Raw genomic sequence first — 27,353 nt, forward strand, 5'->3', positions numbered from 1 at the left:
GGAAGTAGTATATTGGAAACTGGAGGAAACTCTGACAGGAAGAGGTCTGGCAGACCCAAAGCCACAACAGAATCAGAAGACAAGTTTCTGAGAGTCAACAGCTTGCGTGATAGGCGGCTCACAGGACAACAGCTTCAAGCACAGCTTAACACTGGTCGAAGTAAGCAAGTCTCAGTTTCAACTGTGAAGAGAAGACTTCGAGCTGCAGGTTTGACAGGTCGAGTGGCAGTAAGAAAGCCATTGCTAAGATGGCAAAATAAGAAAAAGAGGCTTGCCTGGGCCATGAAGCACTGCCAGTGGATTACTGAAGACTGGAAGAAGGTCTTATGGACCGATGAATCAAAATTTGAAATCTTTTGGTTCATCATGCAGGGTTTTTGTATGTCGTCGAGTCGGCGAAAGGATTGTTCCTCAGTGTGTGACACCAACTGTCAAACGTGGAGGAGGAAGCGTGATGGTCTGGGGCTCTTTTGCTGGATCCAGAGTCGGCGACTTGCACAGAGTGACTGGCACCCTGAACCAAAAGGGCTACCACAGCATTTTGCAGCGCCATGCAATACCCTCTGGTATACGCCTAGTTGGTCAGGGGTTCATCTTACAGCAAGATAATGACCCTAAACACACCTCCAGGCTATGTCAAATCTACCTTCGAGGAAAACAACAAGACGGTAGGCTTCAAATCATGGAATGGCCAGCACAGTCTCCAGACTAAAACCCCATCGAGCTGGTTTGGGATGAACTGGACAGAAGGGTGAAAGCAAAGCAACCGACAAGTGCAACACATTTGTGGGAACTTCTGCAACAGTGTTGGGAAGAACTTTCCGAACAATATTTGATTTCCATTGCAGAAAGAATGCCACGAGTGTGTTGGGCGGTTATATCTGCAAAAGGTGGCTAGTTTGCTGAGTCCAAAATTTAAATTAAAGTTTGTTAAACAAAATGATTCTATGATTTCTTTTTTATTTCCAATTGTTTATTTGTTCTAAGCTTAATTTCAGAGTACATCGAGACATTAAACTGCGTAAATTTCAATAAAAACTGGAAAAATTGAGGTGTTCTAAAACTTTTGACCGGAAGTGTGTGTGTATATATATATATATATATATATATATATATATATATATATATATATATATATATATATATATATATATACAGTGGAACCTTGACTTACGAGTTTAATTCGTTCCGTGACCGAGCTCGTAACTCAAATTGCTCGTATCTCAAATCAAATTTCCCCATTGAAATGCATTGAAATGCTATTAATCCGTTCCAGCCCGCCAAAAACCACACCAATTTTTAAAAAAAATATACAGTATATATAAAAATATCTCGCGCTTTATATTTCACCTGTATGCAGCATACAAGTTGGCAGGATGGCCTGGACTGGAGGTACGCACACTTGACTCTAAAGTCTAAACTGTCCAGCCTGGGTTTGAATCCCGGCCCAGCTATAACCTGTCATGGGTGAATCACAGGCAGGGTGATTCATCAATGTGTGTACCGCTAAACTGGGCGCCCCGTTTGCGTCCCATTAGTTGTTGGATGTTAAGGATCTCACCGTGTTTTCCACAAAGAGAAGGCGAGCTATCGCCGGCACTCTGAACAAGTTGTGGCCTGGCATGGCATGAACATGAAAACATGAACATGAAGATGAAATGTTCGACATGAACATGAAATTTTCCGAAATAACCAAAATGCGAAAACAAAAATGCAGCGCTATACGACAGAGATACGTACTGTACTTGAACGGCAAGATAACCACGTGACCAGAACCTACCTGGCGGCGTAAACTCGAAATAACCAAAATGCGAAAACAAAAATGCAGCGCTATACGACAGAGATACGTACTGTACTTGAACGGCAAGATAACCACGTGACCAGAACCTACCTGGCGGCGTAAACTCGAAATAACCAAAATGCGAAAACAAAAATGCAGCGCTATACGACAGAGATACGTACTGTACTTGAACGGCAAGATAACCACGTGACCAGAACCCACCTGGCGGCGTAAACTCGAAATAACCAAAATGCGAAAACAAAAATGCAGCGCTATACGACAGAGATACTGTACGTGCACGGCAAGATAACCACGTGACCGGAACCCACCTGGTGGCGTAAACTCAAAATAACCGGGTGGCGAAAGCTCGTAACTCGGATCTCGCCTCGCATCTCAAAGCAATAAACCGCCCGAGCGACGGCTCGTATCTCGAAAAACTCGTAAGTTGGGGCACTCGTAAGTCAAGGTTCCACTGTATATATATATATATATATATATTCCTTCCGGTCCGGTCGTGAGAGGACGCTGGCGTCACTTGCTCGCCGCTTCTCTGACTGGACCATTGTCCGTATCTTGCTTTCCTGGTGGTCGTGGCGGATTTTTGGCCATTGAGTCTTCCTCTGCACGGTCCCGGCTCTGCTCTGCTGCTCCTGGCTTCACCTGCTCGGCTCCTTCGCTATTTCCTCGGGCTCACTCTCGTGGGTTGTGCCGCCCATTGTTTGCAGCGGCGGTGGTGGCGGTTTGCCGCCGTGATCTTGATTAGCGGCGGCGGTCGTTTGCCGCTGCATTTGCCGCTTTGCCTCCTCAACCTTGGCCTCGTGCTCGTCTCTTCGCTCCTGTCTGCCCTCTGCATGGTCCCGGCTCTGCTCCTGGCTTCACCTGCTCGGCTCCTTCGCTGTTTCCTCGGGCCCACTCCCGTGGGTTGTGTCGATTGTTTCGCCTCCTCACCCATCCTGCTGGCATGGCTCTGCGGTACTCCGCCGCAAGGCTTCTCCTGCTTAAAACCCGCTCCACCCCATCATGCATCTCTGCAATCAAATCGAATGGACTCCTGCGTCGACCCAGGTACATTCACCGTGGCTCCGGTCGTAAGTTTGTTTATTTACAATCAGGTCACTCCATCCCCATCCTCTGGTCGGCTCAGCGCACTCCCACTCATCGTCCCAACACACCTGGTCACAACAACGCACAAAATCGCACCTCCTGTCTGCGAACACTGGCCAAATCACCTGGATTCATACCCGCCGTACAAAACAACATCAAGCTCACCCTGTTCAATACCCGGTCCCTCAACAACAAATGCCTCATCCTGAACGACTACATCCTGGAAAATAAACTCGACTTTCTCTGTCTCACTGAGACCTGGCAACAACCACTGGACTACTACAAGCTCAACCTCACCACACCCAATGGATATTCTTACATCAATAAACCACGCTCGGAGGGCCGAGGTGGTGGAATTGCCGTTATTCACCGACAAGACATCAAGACCAACCTCATCTCCATCTCATCTGCTCCATCATTTGAACACCTGGCTTTTAAACTCTCTGGTCACACACAGTCAGTCATGGCTGTTGTCTACCGCCCTCCCAAACCACACCCATCATTCCTGTCTGACTTCTCCTACTTTCTGACCCAGCTATGTTCCCTCTCCCCCTCAATCCTCCTCCTTGGTGATTTCAATATCCACATGGACTCCACTGACTCCACGCTAACCACTGACTTCACTGATTTACTCACCTGCTTTAACCTCACTCAACATGTCAACTTTCCTACCCATAACCGTGGTCACATTTTGGACCTTGTCTGCTCTACTGGACTAATTTTGCACCATCTCTCTGGCTCCGACCTCAATCTCTCTGACCACCTAGCCATCACTCTGACCATCAACATCCCCACCCCAGCACCAAGGCATTATCGCACTATCAACTTCCGTAAGCTAAACGCTCTTTCACCTGCCTCATTCTCATCGACCCTCTCTGAAAAAATGTCCACTTCTCCCTTCGTTGACCTCCACACCCCTTCTGACCTCACTGACTACTACAACCACACTCTCTCCTCCTGCCTTGACCAACTTGCGCCTATAAAAACCAAAACAGTTTCTTTCACCCATTCTGCTCCCTGGTTTACCCCTGAACTCCGCCTGATGAAAACTCGTGCTCGCCAACTTGAAAGACTCCGCAATAAAACAGGTCTCACAGTTCACTCTCAGGCCTACAAGGACCACATACAACACTATAAAGATGCCCTCTCCCGCGCCCGCTCCGCCTACTACTCTCAAATTATCCACTCTGGCTCCGGAAACCCAAAAGCACTCTTCTCTACAATAAACAAACTCCTCAGCCCCCTGAACACCACCACCCAGTCATTCACAATAGACAACTGCATCTCCTTCCTTTCATTCTTCCAACGCAAAATTGAAAACATCTACAACAGCTTGACCACCGCCGCACCCGCTCCCCCTCAAACCACCTGCCCCCCCTTATCCTGCCATCCCCTGTCTAAATTCTCCCCAGTCTCCCCTACTGACCTCTCTGAACTCCTCATCGGAATGAAAACTGCTACCTGCACTCTTGACCCCATCCCCTCCAGCTTTGTCAAGGCATCCCTTCCTGCTCTCTCTCCACTTATCATTGCAACAATAAACTCCTCCCTGTCTACAGGCATCGTCCCACCATCCCTCAAAATTGCTGCTGTTACCCCCATTCTGAAAAAACCTGGACTAAACCCTGACACCCTAAATAACTTCAGACCCATCTCCAACCTACCCTTTCTGTCAAAGGTTTTGGAACGCGCTGTAGCCACTCAACTCAAACATCACCTCTCTGCCAATAACCTGTATGAAACATTCCAATCCGGATTCCGCTCCAACCACAGTACTGAAACTGCTCTCCTCAAAATCACCAACGACCTTCTCCTCTCCTCTGACGCTGGCAACCTCAACATTCTCATCCTCCTCGACCTCAGCGCCGCCTTTGACACCATCGATCACACCATCCTCCTCACCCGACTTGAAACCACCTTTAACATTACCGGCACTGCCCTCTCTTGGATTAAATCATACCTCTCTGACAGACGTCAGTTCATCTCCATCAATAACTGCAAATCCCCCACTGCTCCCCTCCCCCAAGGTGTCCCCCAAGGTTCAGTTCTTGGCCCCCTCCTCTTCATCCTTTACCTGTCCCCCCTCGGTCACTTAATCCGCCGTCATGGTCTCCAATTCCACTGCTTCGCTGATGACATCCAGCTTTTCATCTCCACCAAGTCCATCTCCACCGCCACCCACTCTATCCTGACAAACTGCATCACTGAAATAAAATCCTGGCTTCAAATCAACTTCCTCAAACTTAACTGTGATAAATCTGAAATAATCATCATTGGCCCAAAAACGCTCACCAAGTCCACCCATAACTTTGCCCTCAACATCGACGGTTTCCCAGTATCCACCTCTCCTCACATCCGGAATCTTGGCATCATCTTTGACCAAACCCTCTCCTTCGACAAATACACTAAACAGATCACAAAGACAGCCTTCTTTCACCTGAAAAACATCGCCCGTCTCCGTCCATCCCTCTCCTCCGTGGCTGCAGAAACCCTCATCCACACCTTCATCACTTCCCGTCTGGACTACTGCAATAGCCTCCTTTATGGTTCACCCTCAACAATCACCAATAAACTCCAATACATTCAGAACTCCGCTGCCCGTCTACTCACCCATTCCCGGACCTGTGACCACATCACCCCCGTCCTTTACAAGCTTCACTGGCTCCCCATCTCCCAGAGAATCCAGTACAAAATCCTCCTCTTGACCTACAAAGCCCTCCATAACCTGGCCCCATCCTACCTGGCTGACCTCCTCTCCAGACACACTCCCACCCGCAACCTCCGCTCTGCTGGTACCAACCTCCTGACCCCCCCCCCCCCCCCCCCCCCATCCAGACGAAATTTAGATCCTGGGGGGACAGGGCCTTCTCCATCGCTGCTCCCACCCTCTGGAACTCGCTACCTCACACCATCAGAGACTCCTCCTCACTCACCACATTCAAAACATCACTCAAGACCCACCTGTTCAACACTGCATTCAACATTTAACACACAGCATCTAACCCCTGACTATCTCCTCTCCTTCTCCCTCCTTTGTGCTTTGAATATTTCCCTATTGATTCTTCTTTTTTTTTGCAATTGTCTTTATGTTTTGCTATGCATTATGTTTTGCACTCTGTCAAAGCGTCTTTGGGCTTCCTGAAAAGCGCTATATAAAATAAATGCATTATTATTATTATATATATATATATATATATATATATATATATAATTATTTTTATATATATATATATATATATATATATATATATATATATATATATATATATATATATATATATATATATATACTGTATATATATATACTGTATATATATATATATATATATATATATATACTGTATATATATATACTGTATATATATATATATATATATATATATATATATATATATATATATATATATATATATATATATATATAAAGTTCAAAACACACCTGGTCACAAGTGTGCCGCACTGACCGGGTCCTCAGTCGAGGTCCTCAGCATCATCCCGTTTCGGCCCTTCAACCTCGGTCAGCTAAGGTGGGCCAGCAGGGGCACGTACACATCCACATGCAGCAACTGCATCTGGATGCGTACATACCCCCACCCCCAGCCAGTGCGAACAACAACAACAACAACAACAACAACACCTCCACATCCAGAATCCACAGCACCAAACAAACATGGTGGAACACTCAAACACCCACCTTTATACCCTTCACCACTCACCAACAAAACACACCAGATCATTCACACACACACATACACACCCATACACACACATACATACAGAACACCAACCAAACAACCACTTACACTTACATCATACACCACTCAACACACAAAAACACACACTCATGCAAAAATTAATTCATGCAAAAACACACACCCTCACCCACTCACTCATATACACAAAATAAGAAGTAATAATGGTAACAAAAAACAAAACAAAAAAAACAAAACACACACACACACAACCAACCTACACCGTTCGACGTGTCTCCATAAACTTCCTCCATATCCAAAATGAGACTTTCAAGGCAACCTGGGCCACCTTGTCACACATCCTCCTTCTTTCTGTCCCACACACTCCAAGCCTAGCAAGAAATGCAGAAAAGGAATTGCCAATATACCCTCTACACCCCACCTCAAATGGCTGACACGAAACGCGCCAACCCTTCTCCCGGCACTCTGCCTCCAGCTCACTGTACTTTCCTCTCTTCCTCTCGTGCACCTCCTCCATGTTCTCTTCCCAAGATACCGACAACTCCCCTAAGATGACCTGTCTTGTTGCACTTGACCAAATGACAATGTCAGGCCGCAACCTTGTCACACAGATCTCCTCTGGGAATACCAATTGTGGCTTTCGGTCCGTGTCCGGACCTTCTGGATACAGGCACATTTGTCAGTTGCTGCCACTCAGCCCTAAGCCGATTAGCTGACTTGGTACGGCCATTGCGGACTAACCGGTGCAGCTGGCAATCATCCCTCCTTGTGGTTCTGCGGGGACGTCCTGACCTCAGTATTGGAGTAGGGACACCCCTCTGAGCATTTCGTTTCAGGATCTTTGCCACCTGACCTTGAGTGATGCCATACTGCCGAGCAATAGCACGCTGTTTCATGCCGGAATTTCGTAAAGCCACCACTAAATGACAAACAGCGTTGTCGAGTTGACGGACCATCTCCAGGGGAAGCGGCAATAACTTTTGTAGACGTGCAGCAGTTGTTTTACACTAATACAGAACGCAACAACCCTTATATACCCGATTGTGAAGCCAATCGTCAAATGTACCTGTCCGTACATTTTGTCACGCCACCTGTGATATAATCCTGTTATTGACTTCTTGCTGCGACAGACAATCAGTGACATGGTTCTTTTAACAAAGAAATCACCGAAGCGTAAAAGAAACTCACCAGATTGATATACCGAGTTCAGAAAGTAAACCCAAGTCGAGGAAAAAAAAAAAATTCCATATTACTGTACTGTGTTCAAAAAGTATCCGACCTTTATTTTTCGTGCGTAAAAAAAAAGAAGCTAGGGAGGCGTTGATTGGTGCACGTATGTAGGCGATCCTAATGCGCACGTGTGAATTTTTTCCCACATGCAGAAGCTGTCATTCGACGGCAGACCGCCGATGAGTGAGGACATGTAAGTGAGCGCCTTCGGATTTTCGTTTTTGACAAAATGACGGAAAAACTTGAACAACGCTACTGCATCAAATTTTGTGTAAAGCTTGGCGATTCCCAAGTGGAAACGATCCGCAAGATTCAACACCGTTCATTCCATCATGAAGGAGGATTTGGGCTTCAGGAGAATCTCAGCGAAGTTCGTACCAAAGCTGCTAACGATTGAGCAGAAGCAACTCCGTTTGGAGATCGCACAGGACATGCTGGAGACTGTGAACAGCGATCCCAGCTTCCTCAACACAGTGATCACTGGCGATGAGTCCTGGGTTTATGGGTACGACCCAGAAACCAAGTTGCAGTCATCACAATGGAAGCATCCAACATCCCCGAGGCCAAAAAAAGCAAGGCAGGTCCGCAGCAATGTCAAAGTCATGCTGACCGTCTTCTTCGACTCCAGAGAAGACATCATGCGGAATGCGACGGACCAGCTGCATGCCATCCCAAAAGAGGTGTTCCAGCACTGCTTCCGACAGTGGCAGAACCGTTGGGAGAAGTGTGTGGCAGCCCAAGGGGACTACTTTGAACGAGATTATTATAAAAAATTTTTTTATCTGGATGGGAGTAGCTTTTATGAACAAAGGTCGGATACTTTTTGAACACACTACGTATGTATATATATATATATATATATATATATATATATATATATATATATATATATATATATACGTATATTGTTATGTCGGTGGGGTAGTAATGTGTAGAGTCAGGTAGATTTGTATAGGTAGGTGCTCCGATGATCCTGATAAGAACCACCACCGTGTAATAAAGTAGAATATTTGTTTTGACCGAATGTCGGATTAAGTGTTACATGTGGCCAAAGGAGGATGGTCCTTGTGTTAACTAGTTGTAGGGATTATGGAATAAGTGACCTTGTTCATCTAACCTCGGTAATTTACTTCCCTTCGTCCCGTATGGCACCGCATTAGACACATATAGTAGAAAGTGCCCATTAAACTGCACTCAGATAATAAAACCACCAGGAAGCCAGGACTGCGAGCGCTGCCGCTAATTACACCACTGGAAAGCACACATCGAAGACTAGCAGGCCAAAAGCCACACCTCAAGGGGTCATCATTGGTCGGGGCTTTGAGTGAAAACCAGGATTATTAAGAAGCGAGACACTGATTGCTGGGGTGCGGCAGATGACGTCAGAGCCTGTCAATAAAAGAACGTGCTGGCAGACATTTCCTTCTTCTTGCTTCTTCCTGTTCTGGATGCGTGCATGAGCGGTCGCCCTTCTGCTTCTCGTTTTGAGCTTTCTTCTTTTCGTTTGTCCTTCCCGCTTCGTTCCTCCCGGCTTTTCTTCTTCCTCATCCTTCGCCGACGGACCGATTTGTGCTTCGCTCCCTGCAAAGAGGGCACGGACGGATGGAAAGGCGCCGAGTGAACCAGCCATGTTCCGAGTCTTGCTGGTGATCGTGGGGAGGCGGAAGAGCTGCGAACAGAGGGTTGCGGTTTTGCCGGCGCGGCTGGAGGAAAGAACGGCATGTCTGCCATTGTCGGGTGCGAGGGGCCTGTTTCGCGCCAGCGGGGCGCGGCCTGGTGAGACGGGCCAGACAGGCCTAGTTCCCGCCAACGAGCAGGTGGTTCCCGCCAGGGCCTCGGACGATCCTGACAAGATATTCCAGCAGGCCTGAGTTAAGTCCACCAAATAACCTACACCATTTTATTTTTCACCTCTTTATTTTATCCCCTGTCTGAGTGCAAATCTGTCTGTAAGGACCGCTCCAATTTAGTACTTTAGTTTCACTGTCGCGGTTTCTTGTTATCAGTATTGTCTTTGATAAACCCTTTTGTTATTTACATGTACATTTTAAATCCGCCTGGTTTGAGTTACTTTTTGCAGGTTGAAGATTGCCTGGCGGGATCGCTCAGGTAAGACCCTTCATTCCTCCTCTTCCCTTTCTTCCTCCGGCGCATATATAAAGTCCGCATTTGAGTTAAAGCTTGCTTTGGCCATTCGTGATCCCTGTGGTGGTCACCTGGGGAATCACACGACAATATATATTGATTTATTGAACTTTCTGTATCTAGCTGCAGTAGCACGTCCTTCATGTTCCAAGTTCATACATCCAGATCATGTACTTTTCACCCGAGTTTGGGGGTTTTGCTCTGCACCAATTTGAATTTCTGTGACATCTGTCATTGCTATGATTATTATGATGGCGATAGTCGCCTGAGAGAGGCCCTGCATTGTTCAACTGTGCATGTTTTCGGTGCATGGAGGGCCCGAAAGGTGAGCCGATTTCGATGCATGCCACTTCGATGATGGCGAGGATGGCAAATTAATGGACCGTCATGCGAGGCCAACCTTCACGAATCACAACAGTTTACGTCCCTTATTCCTTTCCACCATGCATTTACCAATTTGCTATGGTTTCAATCGACTCCCACCTTGATCTCCATTTCTCCATTGTTTGCCATTCCCCGTGGTGCATGGAGCTTCTATGCCAGCTGTCGAGCATAATGAGGAGGGTCGAGTCGTCGCTGCAAGTTCATGATTTCATGCTACGGAAAAAGAAATGCACACCGAAGCCAGGCTTTGGCATCATTTCGAAATCCTTTGAATAATCACAATTTTTCATGCCCAGTGTCTTAATTAAATAATACCTTAATCAAATTCTACAGATGAATAAGTCTCTGGTACCTTTTTTTATTTTCTTAATCGTGTTGCTGCTTGCTGTTCATGGGATTATACCATCTGTGCAATGTTCTCGTATTGTTTGCTGGGAATCAAACCCTACACTAAAAAGATTCCTGCAGTAATTGTTTCACAGCGTGCATTTGTCGTCTCCTTTCCTGTATTTGTCAATGGAGCGGCAGCATACTTCATTCATCGTGTGTCTTCCTCTGAGCTGTCTGCTTCTGCATACATGAATCGCACTGTGATCCGCCATTTTGTTCCTGTGTCAGCAAAGGATGCTGTTTTGAGCACATTGTTCTCTGATATTGGGACATAAAGCCGCCTGGCTCTTCCACAATGACTTAGATGTAAAACTGCTTTGGAGCACATTGTTCTCTGCTGTAGGGACATCAAGCCACCTGGCTCTTCCGCAATGACTTAGATGTAAAACTACTTTGGAGCACATTGTTCTCTGCTACAGGGACATCAGACCACCTGGCTCTTCCGCAATGACTTGGATGTAAAACTGCTTTGGAGCACATTGTTCTCTGCTATAGGGACATCAGACCACCTTGCACTTCCGCAATGACTTGGATGTAAAACCGCTTTGGAGCACATTGTTCTCTGCTGTAGGGACATCAAGCCAACTGGCTCCGCAATGACTTAGATGTAAAACTACTTTGGAGCACATTGTTCTCTGCTACAGGGACATCAGACCAACTGGCTCTTCCGCAATGATTTAGATATAAAACTGCTTTGGAGCACATTGTTCTCTGCTCTAGGGACATCAAGCCAACTGGCTCTTCTGCAATGACTTGGATGAAATAGTGCTTTGGAGCACATTGTTCTCTGCTACAGGGACATCAGACCAACTGGCTCTTCTGCAATGATTTTGATGAAAAACTGCTTTGGAGCACATTGTTCTCTGCTATAGGGACATCAAGCCAACTGGCTCTTCCGCAATGACTTAGATGTAAAACTGCTTTGGAGCACATTGTTCTCTGCTATAGGGACATCAAGCCAACTGGCTCTTCCGTAATGACTTGGATGTAATAGTGCTTTGGAGCACATTGTTCTCTGTTATAGGGACATCAAGCCAACTGGCTCTTCCGCAATGACTTAGATGTAAAACTGCTTTGGAGCACATTGTTCTCTGCTATAGGGACATCAGTCCACCTGGCTCTTCCGCAATGACTTGGATGTAAAACTGCTTTGGAGCACATTTTCTCTGCTATAGGGACATCAGACCACCTGGCTCTTCCGCAATGACTTGGATGTAATCGTGCTTTGGAGCACATTGTTCTCTGCTATAGGGACATCAGACCACCTGGGTCTTCCGCAATGACTTGGATGTAAAACTGCTTTGGAGCACATTGTGCTCTGCTATAGGGACATCAGACCACCTGGCTCTTCCGCAATGACTTGGATGTAAAACTGCTTTGGAGCACATTGTTCTCTGCTATAGTGACATCAGACCACCTGGCTCTCCCGTAATGACTTGGATGTAAAACTGCTTTGGAGCACATTGTTCTCTGCTATAGGGACATCACGCCAACTGGCTCTTCCGCAATGATTTAGATGTAAAACTGCTCTGGAGCACATTGTTCTCTGCTATAGGGACATCAAGCCACCTGGCTCTTCCATAATGACTTGGATGTAAAACTGCTTTGGAGCACATTGTTCTCTGCTATAGGGACATCAAGCCAACTGGCTCTTCCGCAATGATTTAGATGCAAAACTTCTTTGGAGCACATTGTTCTCTGCTATAGGGACATCAAGCCAACTGGCTCTTCTGCGATGATTTCGATGTCAAACTGCTTCGGAGCACATTGTTCTCTGCTATAGGGACATCAAGCCAACTGGCTCTTCCGCAATGATTTAGATGTAAAACTGCTTTGGAGCACATTGTTCTCTGCTATAGGGAGATCAAGCCACCTGGCTCTTCTGCAATGATTTAGATGTAAAACTGCTTTGGAGCACATTGTTCTCTGCTATAGGGACATCAAGCCACCGGGCTCTTCCGCAATGACTTCGCTGTAAAACTGCTTTGGAGCACATTGTTCTCTGCTATAGGGACATCAAGCCAACTGGCTCTTCCGCAATGATTTAGATGTAAAACTGCTTTGGAGCACATTGTTCTCTGCTATAGGGACATCAGACCACCTGGCTCTTCTGTAATGACCTGCATGTAAAACTGCTTTGGAGCACATTGTTCTCTGCTATAGGGACATCAAGCCACCGGACTCTTCTGCAATGATTTTCTGAGAGAAGATTAAGAGAGACTTTTCTGAGAGACTGTTGAGGCCAAACAAAACGAGTCTGGGAGAAGATTAAGCGAGATTTATTGATGTAAATTGTAATTAGAGGTTCCCATATGTATGGAAGTTGATGAAAATGGTTGCTTGTGTACAATGGGACGTGTGTACATTCCAGGCATTGTATGCCTTAAAATATTGAGTATCTCCTTCCTAGCTCAAACAGCACTCGGTAGAGGGCATATCTCCGCCAGGCTGAACAGTTTACGTTTTGTATCCCACTGATAGGCCAGATTTGGATTCCGACCTGAACCAAAATTAAATCGGCTAGTTCTTGTCACCTAACCAATTCATCCACCTGGTTTTGACATCAACCAAATCCGTCAACCATCCACAAATTGTTGGCCCTATCTCTCAAGAATCACTTGGGATCTCAAACATTTTATGTATCCAGATCCTGATCTTCACCAAAATCGAATCATTTGGTCCTTGGCACACACTCAACCTGTCCGCCAAGTTTCATCAGAATCCGTCGATAACTTTTGTAGATATCCTGCTCAGAGACAAACAAACAGACAGACAGACAGACAGACAAGCTAGGGTTGAAACACAACACCCATCCACCAATGGCGGTGGAGGTAATAACTATTGCGAGGTGACGGTGCTGCCAAAGCCAATGGCAAGGCAGTGATAATATTTTGCACAACGCATATCCATATTGTTTTCCATCATTGCTGCATGTCCTCAATTTTGTCATTTTTTTCATTCCATCCACAAACCGTTCAGGTGGGGTCGTTCTTCATGATAAACCTCTGCCTCGTCGTGATCGCCACACAGTTCTCGGAGACGAAGCAACGAGAAAATGAGCTCATGGAGGAACAGCGAGCCCGGTTCCTCTCGGATAACGGCTCGCTGGCAAGCTACTCTGAGCCCGGAACCTGCTACGAAGAGCTCCTTCGCTTCGCCTCGCGACTCGCTCGCTCTGCTGCCCACCGCCTGGCGCTCAGCTGCTCGCAGAGGCGTCCCCTCCATCACAGACACCTGGCCATGCCACCCAGTGCCTCCGTGCTCCGTCGCACTTTGCTCTGCCATCACTTCCACCAACGCCAACACCAGCACCACCATCACCATCACTATCACCACAGAGAGCAGCCCCACAGCCTTCCCCCGGTGCCCCACTGCAGCCAGTCGCTCGTCGCACGTCTGACTGTTGACTCTACCTTGCAGAATGAGCTTGAGGCAGATGACAAAGGCGAGATGGCACCTTCGCAGCCGGCCCGATCAGGCCTGCCCTTTTGCCGCGTCGCCGCCAGCTATCCCACCATCTTGCCATCGCGGACCGTTCAATCAAGAGCCTCCAATAGGGCGGCTGGAACCCGAGGCCCGGCAACGGTCCTTCCGAGTGTACGGCTTGGAGGGAATTACGGTGAGAATAAGCAGAATGTTGGATGACCTAATACACCACAGAATGCTCGACAGGTATGCACAGAAACCCATAGAAATAGCGATCTTCAGAGCATGTGAACTCCTGATGATTCTACACAATTTGACCTTTGACCTTTTCACCTTTTTTTTTTTTTGGGTATGCAAGATCGAGGCTCATGTAAGAGCGAACATCAATCACAAAAAAAAAAACCGACACACAAAACATACAATAAAGGGAGCGGGAGACAAGATGGGGAGAGAGAGGGAAGCACACAAGTACAACAGCAGAGAACAGGGACAACGGAAGATGTTTTCCTCAAGCCCAATATACAACAACAACAACGCATTTTAAGGCCATTTTCGCTAGCCTTGCGGTCCCCATGACAATCTTCTCCATTTTGCCCTATTTTCTGCATCTCTCCTTGTTAACCCCCTTGTCCGCATTTCTTCTTCCACCATCTTTAGCCAAGTCTTTCTCGGTCTTCCCCGTCCTCTACTTCCGTCTGCATTAATTTCCATCACTCTTCTAAACCAGTCACTTTCGTCCTTCCTCTACACATGACCAAACCATCTCAACCTGTTTCTCTTCACAGCATCCATCACAGGCTCTATTCCCATCATCTTTCGCAATTCATCATTTGTCTTCCTCTCTCTCAACGACACTCCGCACATCCACCGAACCATTCGCATTTCCACCCTTTCCAGCCTTCGTTGCTGCTCTTCGTTCATTACCCATGTCTCACTCCCATAAATCATAACACTTCTCACACATGCAGCATATGCAGCATTTCCCTTCAGCTTCAACGACACTCCCCTCCTCGTCAGCACGCCACTCAGTTCCCGAAACTTCTTCCATGCACATCTCACTCTAGCAACCGTTGTCGAGTCTGATCCACCTCCTCAAGCCCAATATGCTTCTATGTTTTGATTGGTGACCTAACTCAGTGACCCAATATGAAAATATGTTCAAACTAGCAGAGCACCCAGGCTGCGGTTGGGTGGACCTTCTGCATTCCTCGCCAGTTGTCCTGCCACCCATAATTAGTGCATAATTGCTTGTTTCACAGGTATGTTACAACACTCGTTGTGAGTTGATGTATGGCCTCAAATTAATTTCCTCGGCAAAGGTGTTTGTAGAATCAGTTCAAATGAGCTGTCATCTCCTTCCTGCCTTGGATTTTGATAGATTCCTCAACCCCACAATGCTTGTACAAGTCTTCCTTTCATATTCCTACAAATGAAAACCAAACCCCAAAAATGCAGTTTGATTTTCAATTTTGGCCTGATATATTACTTAACCCCTGGATGCAGTGATTGGGCCTTGGAGGCCCACAAGGTTTTTTTTTGTTGCAAAAACGATGCTGTACAATTTTTTTTTGGGAATGAGCCTCATTTTCACCGAGTTTCATGTTGTTACACAAAATTCAGTGACATAAAAAAAAAATTCATTCAGTCTCGTGGGAAAATCTTCATTCTTCACTTGACACCGAAAATCCGACACGAATGCAGGCCTGGGGCCTTCGAGGCCCCGCATAAATGTTGTTGTACTACCATGTTATATCATTATTTTCTTAATATGATCCTCATTATATGCTCCGATAACTTGGTTACAAATAATTCAGTGACAAAAATATGAAAATTAAAAAACTTTACACGAATACATTTGTGGGGCATCCGAGGCCCAATGGCTGCTTAGGTGTAGGATTTTTGACAGTTGTGGATATATACATTCTAAATAAAAGGATAAGTGAATCATATTTTTTGAACAAATACTCCTCCATGAGCCTCAACCTTTTAGAGAAAAAAAGTTGAAAAACCAAGAACAAAAAATTTTTTTTGCAAAAAAAAGAAGAAAAGATTCATTACTTGTATGGGATTCTTCCAACTAATAGGATCAATAATTCACATTTTCTGAGCAAATACACATCCATGAGAATCGACTTGGATTGAAAAAGGATATGAAAGAAAAAAAATTTATAAAAAAAATAGAAATAATATAAACATTACACGAATACATCTGTTGGGCCTCCGAAGCCCAATGGCTGCGTTTATGTAGGATTTTTGACGCCTGCATCTAAGAGTTAAAATAAGATTTAAAAAAATTTACATTAACAAATTTTTACAATTTTGTCTTTTACATTATGCGCTGGTTGCTGGCTGAATTCCTTGCCTGGCGGGGCATGACAGTCTGCTGGGAGGTGGGGTATTTGAATGTGAGAATGCCATGGCAAGATGGTCCAAATGTCCCACCATCTGCCAAATGTCTCACCCTCACGAACAACTCCAGGCATTCTTCCAGTGACCAGGCCCTGTTTAAACTTCCAAAATCCTGACCGAGCGCAAACGGAGCCAACTTTCTGATGCTGCGCTATCCCACTCTTCCTTCCAGGGCTTCAAGCAGGCGATGTTTCACAATCTCACATCATCCCCCATCCTTACCCACAATCTTTTTTACCCCCATTAACCCTTCCTAAGCCAACCCTCTTGCTTTAGCAACCGTTTTGCAGTTTGCAGTGTTTCCTCCCAGCTCCCCTCTCTCTCTCCTTTCTTTCTGTTCCTTAATTTGCTCACTTATTATGTCCAACAGTTTCCCTGCTGCCCTCATGTCCGTCCATACTCTTCCTCTTCCATGAGTCTCGATCTTGTCGAGGAAAAAAATCTGTTTCTGTGACATTTTGATGATACATGTTTCTGTGAATAACAATGAGTAGCTTTTTTTTCTGTGACCTCCGGTAACTTGTATTCTCTTTTACTGTTCTTCATTTTTTTTTTTTTTTTTTTTTTTTTTGTATACTGAATCGAGGCTCGTGAAAGAGCTGACATTTACTTCACAAACAAATCAACCAGACAAACAAAATATATAAAAAAAGGGAGCGGAAGACAAGAGAAGGGGAAGCACACAAACACTTGAGAGCACACAACATTTAAGAGCAGGGAGATGTGTGGGAGGGAGAGGGCTTGGGGGGAGGGAACGGGGGGGGGGGGGGGGTGGGAGAAATATAAAACACAAGGACACCAAGGACTTCCAGGACAGAAGTTGGTATTTCAAAAAAGTGGAATTGGAGTGAAATTAGCGGGGACAGAAAAGATCAAGGTTTTGGATAGGGGAAGATAAGAGATGGTGGTGAACAGCTGTTTTAAAAACCTGGAGGGTGGAGCGGGATTGAAGAGAGTGAGGGAGTTTGTTCCAGAGGTGGGAGAAAAGAGGAATGAAGGAGTGAAGGTGAGCAGAGAGTCTTGATTTTGGCAGTTTAACCATAAGAGGGTTGCAGGCAGATCTTGTGTGACATGTAGGAATATTTGCTGGACAGCCCAGAGAGAGCTGGGGGGGCAAGGCCAGAGAGGAGTCGGTAGAAGACGGAAAGACCACCAACCTGCCTGCGGTGAGTGAGTGAGAGGCCCTTGGAGTTAGCTTCATCGCGGGAGATTCCAATGATTCTGAATGCTTTGGTTTCAACAGCGTGAAGACGAGCTCGGTGTGAGGCAGGAGCACCAGCCCAGAGGGGAGAGCAGTATTCCATTGAGCTGCGGATGAAAGCCTTGTATGTGGTGAGGAGCTCAGGTGTGCCAAGGAAGGATTTCGCACAACGGAGGATGCCCAGTCGGCGACTGGCTTTGGAGGCCAGATTTGAAATGTGGTTTTCCAAGGAAAGATCATGGCAGATAGTGAGACCCAAAAGCTTGAGTGACAGAACTTCTTGGAGAGGATTATTCAGAAAGTGGATGGGAGGGTTGTCCAGTCGGTCTTTTCGGAGAGACATCGTAAGAGTGTGAGATTTGTCAGGATTGAAAGACATGTTCCACTTGTTTGCCCAGTCTGTGATTTTGTCCAGATCTGCAGAGAGTGAGGAGGCTGCAGACTGCTGATCTGAGGGATGAAGAATGGAGCGACAGAGAGTAGAGTCATCAGCAAAGAGATAGAGAGGATTTCCAACAGAGTCAGAGAGATCATTGATGAAGACCAGAAAAAGCACAGGGCCCAGAACACAGCCTTGGGGAACTCCAGCCTGAACAGGAAGAGGAGATGAGAGAAACCCATTCAGGGCCACACGTTGACTACGACTAGAGAGGAAGTCCGCCAGCCATGCGTGGAGATTTCCATGGATACCATAAGAGGAGAGTTTGGTGAGTAGAGCGGGGTGCCAGACCGTATCGAAGGCACGTGATATGTCAAGGGAGACAGCTCTAATTTCCTGTTTGGCATTGAGGACCTCCATCCATTGTTGAGAAAGCAGAAGCAGCATTTCCAGAGTAGAGTGACCAGGTCTGAAACCAAATTGATGATCAGAGATCAAGCCATTGGAGAAGAGGAAAGATTTCATATCTAAAGCAATGATGGATTCCATGACTTTGCTGATAATTGGGAGAAGGCTGATTGGTCTGTAGTTGCTGGGATCTGTTTTTGCACCTTTTTTGTGCAAAGCGGTGATGTTGGCAGATTTCCAAGCAGATGGCAGATGACCTTGAGCAAAAGAGAGGGTGAAGAGAACAGAGAGAGGGAGTGAAAGAGCGGAAGAACAAGATTTTAGGACCCGTGGGCTGATGCCATCAGGTCCAGTTGCAGAATCAGAGTCGAGGGTTGACAGAAACTTTTCCACCTTGTCAGGAGGAAAGGACACAGAGTCCAGGAGCAGCTGGGTATGACTGGGTATGGTGGGTACAGAGAGGGATGGGTTTGGGACACAAAATTTAGAGGCAAACACAGAGTTGAGGCATTCAGCTTTTTAACGTGCGGAGTCAGTCGTGTGGCCGTTTGAGGTGAGGGAGGGGATGGAGGGGGAACAAACACCAGAAACAGATTTGACCAGATGCCACCAGGATTTGGAAGAGGGAGACAGATAAGAGAGTTCTGTCCTGAGAACGGAGAGATATTGTTTCCTGGCTCTCCTGAGGGTGGACACACACTTGTTTCGGGCTTTGTGAAAGGAAATGAGATTTCCTTCCGTTGGATTTGCTTTCCAGGAGACGAAAGCAAGTTGTTTCTAGGCAATAGCCTCACCACAAGATTCCGTGTACCATGGACGGGAGGAAGGGTATGACAACTGAAGACGAGATGGGATAAATCTGTGCATGAGAGAGAGCAATTTACTTTGGAAGAATTCCCAGGATGAGTTGATGTCAGAGGCGGTAGAGATGGGAGACCAGTCCAGATGATTGATGGCTGCTTGAAGACCGTGCCAGTTGGCCTGAGTGAAATGCCAGACTCGTCGATGCTGAGGAGGCTCTCTGAGAATGGTCAGAGAGATGTCCACTTTAACAAGCACATGATCAGATGAGCCGATTGGAGCAGAAGAAGAGCAGCAGACATTTTCAGGGAAGTTAGTCATAACCAAGTCCAGAAGAGAAGATGCTCCGTTGACTGAGATCCGGGTCGGAAAATTGACAGATTGTGTCAGTCCCAGTGAGTCGCAGAAGTCCTTTGCTGAAGAGCCATTGGCTGGTGAGAGAGGTACCCACACCCAGCCAACTGGCATGGTGACAATTGAAATCACCACATATGAGGAGGAGAGAGTTGGGATGGGTCGATAGAAGTTGGTTCATATTATCAGACAGCGAGATGTAGATGGAGTCATCACTGTTTGGTGGACGGTACAACACACATATGAACAAAAGGTGGGAGCGAAGGGGAAGCCGTAGCCAAAGGTACTCCTGGGGGTGAGGTGGAGAGAGGGCAGTGCAGGGCGAGTGAGGAAGAGAGTTTTTTATAAAGATAGCAACCCCCCTTCCAGGACGAGGCTCAGGTCTATCATACCGGAGGAGGGAGTAACCTGGGAGAGATACCAAGGAATCAGAGACATCATGAAGGAGGAAAGTTTCTGTTAAGCAGATCACGTCTGGTTTATCAGAAGCAACCTGTATGGAGAGATCAGTCAAGTTTGAGCGAAGGCCCCGGATGTTGGAGGTCCATGCTGTTAAAGAAGAGGAAGGGGGCGCATCAGATACAGAACAGGGGGGGGAGCGGTAGGGTAAGATGTGGAAGAGTAGGGAGAGCTGTTGAAGGTGTGTCAGAGCTTTCAGAATAGCTTGGAGAAAGGGAAGAATGGGGTGGACAAAAGGTTTGATGGTGATTGGGTGAGGCACAGTGAGGTGTTATTTGAGGAGGGGGGAGAGTGAGGCAGAAGGTTGAGGGAGATGAAGGTGAAAGTTGGAAGGGGGAAGAAGCGGGGAGGACGCTTTGAGGAGGAGGGGTGAGAGGGGAGTCTAGGAGGGGAGGAGTGAGGGAGGGTCTCGGAGGGGAGCGGTGTGGGGGGAGTTTAGAAGGGAAGGGGCAAGGGGGGAGATCTGAAAGGGATGGGTGATGGGGAAGATTTGGAGGGGAGGGGCAAGGGGGAAGATTTGAAAGGGATGGGTGATGGGGAAGATTTGGAGGGGAGGGGCAAGGGGGAATATTTGAAAGAGATGGGTGATGGGAGCGAAGGGGAAGCCGTAGCCAAAGGTATCCAATACCTTTGGCTACGGCTTCCCCTTCGCAAGGGGGAATATTTGAAAGAGATGGGTGATGGGGAAGATTTGGAGGGGAGGGGCAAGGGGGTGGATTTGGAGGGGAGGGGTGATGGGCAAGTTTTGAAGGGGAGGGGTGATGGGGAATTTTTTGAGGGAAGGGGTGATGGGGAAGTTTTTGAGGGAAGGGGTGAAGGGGAAGATTTGGAGGGGAGAGGTGAGATTGGATTTTAGAAAGTGTACGATTAATGGGAAATGAACATTTATTGTAAAATGAGTTTCTTGAGACCTTCGAGTCAAAAATACGTTTGAGGATGCTGAAGGATGGGTGGAGTTCTGGAGAGTTTAGGGAATGGATGAAAGAGGCACTGTAACTGTAAGAGATGGAATTTTTTTTTTGAATGAATAGATTTGGTGAGCAAGTCGAAAGCATCCTTTTATAGAAGAAGAAGAAAAAGGTGTTATAGTATATGACAGAATACAGTTCTTCAGGGGACATTTGAAACATTTTTTAACGACGTGAACACGTGATCACGAACAACGTGGTCGAAGAACCAACGAACAAATAAGAACGAACAACGGATAAGAACGGAGAAGGGAATATTTGTCTCTTCCTCATCCTTGTTTGAGGTGTAGTTTGCCTTCAATGGCCCAGGAGGTCCGTGCATCGTTTGATAAACTAATGGGCCTGTTAGTCCATTGAATGAAATTTTCATTGGTCTGCATGGCCTTGTAGCACATCTGCCTGCTGTAGTGCTGGAGCATTAGCTTACCTTTCACCAGGCCCATTAGTGCTTGGGGCAGGGCAGGGATTATACGTTTGTTGTTATTATTGTCAAGTGATGCTAATATTATTATTATTATTATTATTATTATTATTATTAATACTAGCAAAGGTACCCACCCTACGGGCGGGGCTTCAATTGGGAGGCCCAAATGAAAAGGCTAAATATCAGAAATTGAAGGCTTTTTTATTTTAAACGATTTATATAAACATCCGTTAAATCATATCACACGCAAATCATCAAAATCTAAACAGTATTTGTAGAATTTCAATAAAAGCCACATCACTGTTCATATCGGTAAATATTATTCCATTGTGTTTGGAAAAACTGGAAAATTGGAAAAATTGGAAATTGGGAAAAAATTGGAAAAACAATATAGCCTATTTTACTCCAGGTGGTCCCAGGATTACCAACCCAAAATTTCGTTGCGATCGGTTCAGCCGTTTTTGCGGTACCTGGGAACAGACAGACGGACAGACATTTGGTGAATTATAGTAAGATTATTAGTATTATTTAATTGGCAGCCATTGCATTGGCAGGGCAGGACGGACATTGCATTGTTGCAATGTTATCATTCTTTCTGTTGATCATTTTGTAATTAGAACGTCATACCTCGGAAGGACCGATTAAGCTGCTCTATACACCTTAACATGTCGCACATTTAGAAACATGGGAATTATTCCGGATTATTTGTGGTTAATTAGCCTAATAAACTCAGGAGATCATGACGATCATTTCAGTGTATCACATTCCACATCAGAAAGCTCCAGTGGAACTCCACAAAAAAAAACATGACACACACACACACACATCATCATAGATGCACTTAGTAATTTCTCCTCCTCCATTTTGCACAATAGTTTTGTTTTGTTGGACTTGGCTAATGCATGTTACTGTATTCCTCATTCTTCAAGCATGTGATTTTCTTAGCATTTCTCTTACTTTGCCGTGCTGCAATGTTGGCAGGAAATCAGTTCCACTACTCTGATTCTATTCAGCTTTTGTTATCATTTGAAAAAGGTAACTTTGCTTTTGACTTCTCACAGGTCCTGGCAAGGCCACCACCTGCTTCTCTATGGCACAGGATGGCAGCAGGCCTAGTCAGCCTTCTGTTGAGGAGCTGTGCTGCCCTCTGTGTCAACGGTGTCCACCTGCACTTGAAGCAGCTGCCCAGTGTCCGGTGCCCCTTAAACGACGACCGTCTTGGATTGAGGGGAGACTGAGAAGAGGATCTGACAACAGGTATAGAGGAGAAAGAGAGGGGGATGGGGACGGTGATGAAAATGGCGGTGGAGGGTGGTGCAAAGCGTGCCTACAGCAATGGCGTGCTGCCAGTAAGGCGCTGCGTGCAATCGTCGAAAGCAAATACTTCAATCGAGGAATCATGCTCGCCATCCTGGTGAACAGCCTGAGCATGGGAGTGGAATTCCACGAGCAGGTGGGGACCATCCATCTGCCTGAATGTACTCTCTTTATATCTGCAAGGAAATAAAAAGTAATCACAGACATCCCCCATTTGGAACGATCTCAACATTTTCTGTGATTGCGGCAGCTGCCATCCTTCGGGTGGGTGTTAAACTGGGCTTCCCATCTGCCGCCATTAGTCATTAACGATTAGGTGAATTAAAGATCCCACTGTGTCCTTCCCGAAAGGTAGGCGAGCTATCGCCAGAACCCTGAAACAAATTACAGTGCGCGGCATTGCCGGGGCGCCTTTGGTGCCTGGTGATCCCGCCGTACAGCACATAGAGTCGGTATTGGCAGGGAGAGGTGTACAATAATTGATTGATTAATTGCGTAATTTAAATAAATAAATAATGATTGTAAAATAATTAATTTCTTAATCAATTGGCTAATAGCATACCTAAACCACCAGTGTTTCATCCAAAGCTGTAGCTTTTTGAAAATTAATTAAATAAATAAATTGATTACATACTTGATTAATCAATAAATAATTAATCGATTAATTAATTAGTAAATAAATCAAAAATACCCTTTAGAACCAAATCACTTGGTTACTCGTGTTCTAGCTCAAAGCTCAAAAGGTGCCTGAAATATTGCCCAGATGAGAAAGAAAATAATTAAGTCCTTAATAAATCGATAATAATTAAGTAATTGATCAATTACTTGATTAATAAAAAATATATAAATTGGTTTTTGCCAAATCACTTGCTCACAACTGTGCCCAAATTTCAGCTTCCTAGCTCAAATAATGAGCCCGGACAAACAAACAAACAAGAAATATGTCGCACGATACTTGTGAAATCCCTAAAATAAGTTGTTGACCTATGATCATCTCCAAAAAAATTTCTGGTTGAATTCAGTGACCTGGTATGCAAATTCTCTTAAAATTTAAATTCAATCAGATGAAAATTGAGGATTTCAGAAATTTGGCCTATGTTGACCTTTTGGCCTATGTTGACCTCAAAAATATTTGGTGGTTGAATTCACATAGCCGATATGAAAATCCTCTTCAGATTTCAAGTCAATCAGATGAAAATTGAGGATTTTAGAAATTAGGAAAATGTGGTTGACCTTTGGACTATGTTGACCTTTTGACCTCAAAAATAAATATGATTCTGTTGGACCACCAACTACCATTTGGTGAAATTTCGTGAAGATCATTTTAAAATTGCGACCTGTAGGCAAGTATAAGTGAGCGGACAGACAAACAAACACACAAACACACAACCGGAGTGACCAAAAAAATGTTTTGCCAAGTAACAAACGAGGTGAATACACAGCCTCCTTCCATCCTCAGTGACGGAGGTAATGATCGAATCAGAAAGTTTGAAAAACTGCTTAACTTGCATGGATGGTTCAAGATATATTATTATTTGCTGAATTTATGTGAAAAAGACATAATTGAAGAAAAAAATTGTTACCTGTTTTTTATCTCAAGGATCTACCAATGTAGATTTTTGCTGAACACTGTTGTTTTTTTTGTTTGTTTTTTTAAAATACTGAATCGAGGCTCGTGAAAGAGCTGACAACCGTGAGGGAAAGACAGTACAGGGGGACCGTGAGGGAAAGACAGCACAGGGGGACCACGAGGGAAAGACAGCACAGGGGGACCACGAGGGAAAGACAGCACAGGGGGACCGCGAGGGAAAGACAGTACAGTTGGGACCGCGAGGGAAAGACAGTACAGAGGGACCGCGAGGGAAAGACAGCACAGAGGGACCGTGGGGGAAAGACAGCACAGAGGGACCGCGAGGGAAAGAGAGTACAGAGGGACCACGAAGGAAAGACAGTACAGTTGGGACCGCGAGGGAAAGACAGTACAGAGGGACCACGAGGGAAAGACAGTACAGTTGGGACCGTGAGGTAAAGACAGTACAGAGGGACCACGAGGGAAAGACAGTACAGTTGGGACCGTGAGGGAAAGACAGTACAGAGGGACCGCGAGGGAAAGACAGCACAGAGGGACCGCGAGGGAAAGACAGCACAGAGGGACCGCGAGGGAAAGACAGCACAGAGGGACCGCGACGGAAAGACAGCACAGAGGGACCGTGAGGGAAAGACAGCACAGTGGGACCGAGAGGGAAATACAGCACAGAGGGACCGCGAGGGAAAGACAGCACAGAGGGACCGCGAGGGAAAGACATCACAGAGGGACCGCGAGGGAAAGACAGCACAGGGGGACCGCGAGGGAAAGACAGCACAGAGGGACCGTGAGGGAAAGACAGCACAGAGGGACCGCGAGGGAAAGACAGCACAGGGGGACCACGAGGGAAAGACAGCACAGGGGGACCACGAGGGAAAGACAGCACAGGGGGATTGTCTGTTTGTTACACTGATTCCTTCAATTGTCTGTTTGCCTTGAGCTGCATTGAACTGCCATTTATTGCCTTCGCCTTCGACGAACCAAAGAAAGACTTAGCGGAGAAAATTTCTTGCCACTTACCTTTGTAATTGCATAAATCATGCGACTGAAGCGGTTCAGGGGTTTGAATATTCCAAAGATTATTCATAAAACCATTATGTAAATGCCGGTGCAAAAAAATCGCACTTTTTTTCAATCACATTTGCATAATTAGGGTGCAGACGTCTTTACATTTGCGATTATTGCATCATAATAAGATGACTATTATTCACGATAACGTTAAGATGCAGTTCAGCGAGGGTGGAGGCAGGTAGGCGGAAGATCTCGGACGACACCGGATGAGAGCTTTGAGCAAACAAAAGACTCAAGGTTATTCCTCTGCTGCAGATCTGGTTTATGCATGTTCTGCTTGTTTTAGAATTATATATATTTTTTCTTTTTTTTAATTAATTAATTAATTTATATATATATAGTTTTTGAAATACAGTATATATATATATATATATTTTTTTTAATGTTTTTTTATGTTTTGGTTTTTTAAATACAGTATATGTATATATATACAGTCACGTGAAAAAGTAAGTACACGCCATGTAAAGTTTTGACTTTTTCAACATATTTCAACATACAGCTATTTGATCTTCATTTAAACAACTAGGGCGTGCCCGTACGTGGGTGCAAAAAAACATGCGTGCAAACAACAACAACAACAAAAAACTTTGAAACCACGTGGCAGTAACGACCACAGAACCCCCCCCTCTATTTACATGAAATGGTTTGGTCCATTCGCAAAGCCAAAGCGAACGGCTTGCGAGTACGGTAGAACCCCCCCCTCTATTTACATGAAATGGTTTGGTCCATTCGCAAAGCCAAAGCGAACGGCTTGCGAGTACGGTGACCATACCTTGGGAACCACTTGTCCGATTAATTTCAAACCTTGAAAAGGCACATCCTCGGGTTCCCTAGCAATATACCTGGCAAGTTTCAAGTATATCGGACCCGTGGTTGTCGAGAAACAGCGGTCACAGACAAACACACACACACACAGACACACAGAGATTACTGGAATTATAGATAGATGTTGATAGATAAAGGTGATATAATATAACAAATATCATGAAACATTTACATTTTGTAGTCCATTGTATAATTTAAATAAACATAAATGCAAATTGCACATGTGGAAAAAGTAAGTACACCCTTGGCTCTAATAGGTGGTATTGCCCCCCTTTGGCAAAAACAACCTCAAGTAGGCTTTTCTTATAACTGTCTACCAGTCTCTGACAACCTTAAAACGATCATTCATTCATATTCAGTCTCTGACATCGACTGGGAGAAATTTTTGCCCACTCCTCCATGCAGAATTCTTTCAGCTGTGCGATGTTTGAGGGGTTTCTTGCATGCACAGCTCGTTTCAAATCCCCCCATAACATCCGGGCTTTGACTTGGCTATTCCAGAACCCTCCATTTCTTTCTTTTCAGCCATTCCTTGGTGGATTTACTGGTATGTTTAGGGTCATTGTCATGTTGCAAGGTCCACCTTCGGTTGAGCTTCAACTTTCCGACAGATGGCCTCACATTATCCTCAAGCACCCTCTGGTACAATGAGAAAATTCATAGTGGATTCTATGATGGGGAGCTGCCCAGGCCCTGCTGCAGCAAAGCTGCCCCAAACCATAATATTTCCACCACCATGCTTTACAGTTGGTATCAGGTTCTTGTGGTCAAATGCTGTCTTTGGTTTTCGCCAAACATGTATTCTGGTACTGTGGCCAAATAGCTCTACCTTTAACTCATCTGTCCAGAGCACATTGTTCCAGAAGTGCTGGTCTTTGCCTCGGTGTTCATTGGCAAACTTTAGTCTTGCCCTGATGTTCTTTCTGGACAGCAAAGGTTTCCTCCTGGCACACCTCCCATGTAGATCAAATTTGTGCAGC

General features: G+C 45.6%; 2 protein-coding genes across 2 annotated transcripts in view; both read left to right on the top strand.

Moving 5' to 3' along the window:
- Positions 1-27,353, top strand: part of LOC144892212 (uncharacterized) — a 623,022-nt gene that overhangs the window by 101,853 nt on the left and 493,816 nt on the right. The gene's annotated exons all lie outside the window — the stretch shown is intronic.
- The window catches only part of LOC137428722 (voltage-dependent T-type calcium channel subunit alpha-1H-like), a 231,558-nt gene that overhangs the window by 49,700 nt on the left and 154,505 nt on the right, over positions 1-27,353 (top strand). The window contains exons 7-8 of the mRNA XM_078777047.1: positions 13,726-14,365; positions 22,637-23,028. Coding sequence (XP_078633173.1) covers positions 13,726-14,365; positions 22,637-23,028 — 1,032 coding nt within the window. The remainder of the gene's footprint in view (positions 1-13,725; positions 14,366-22,636; positions 23,029-27,353) is intronic.

This window comes from Myxine glutinosa, chromosome 5 (genome assembly GCF_964187855.1).
Source record: "Myxine glutinosa chromosome 5, kmMyxGlut1.1, whole genome shotgun sequence".
Taxonomy (NCBI): Eukaryota; Metazoa; Chordata; class Myxini; order Myxiniformes; family Myxinidae; genus Myxine; species Myxine glutinosa.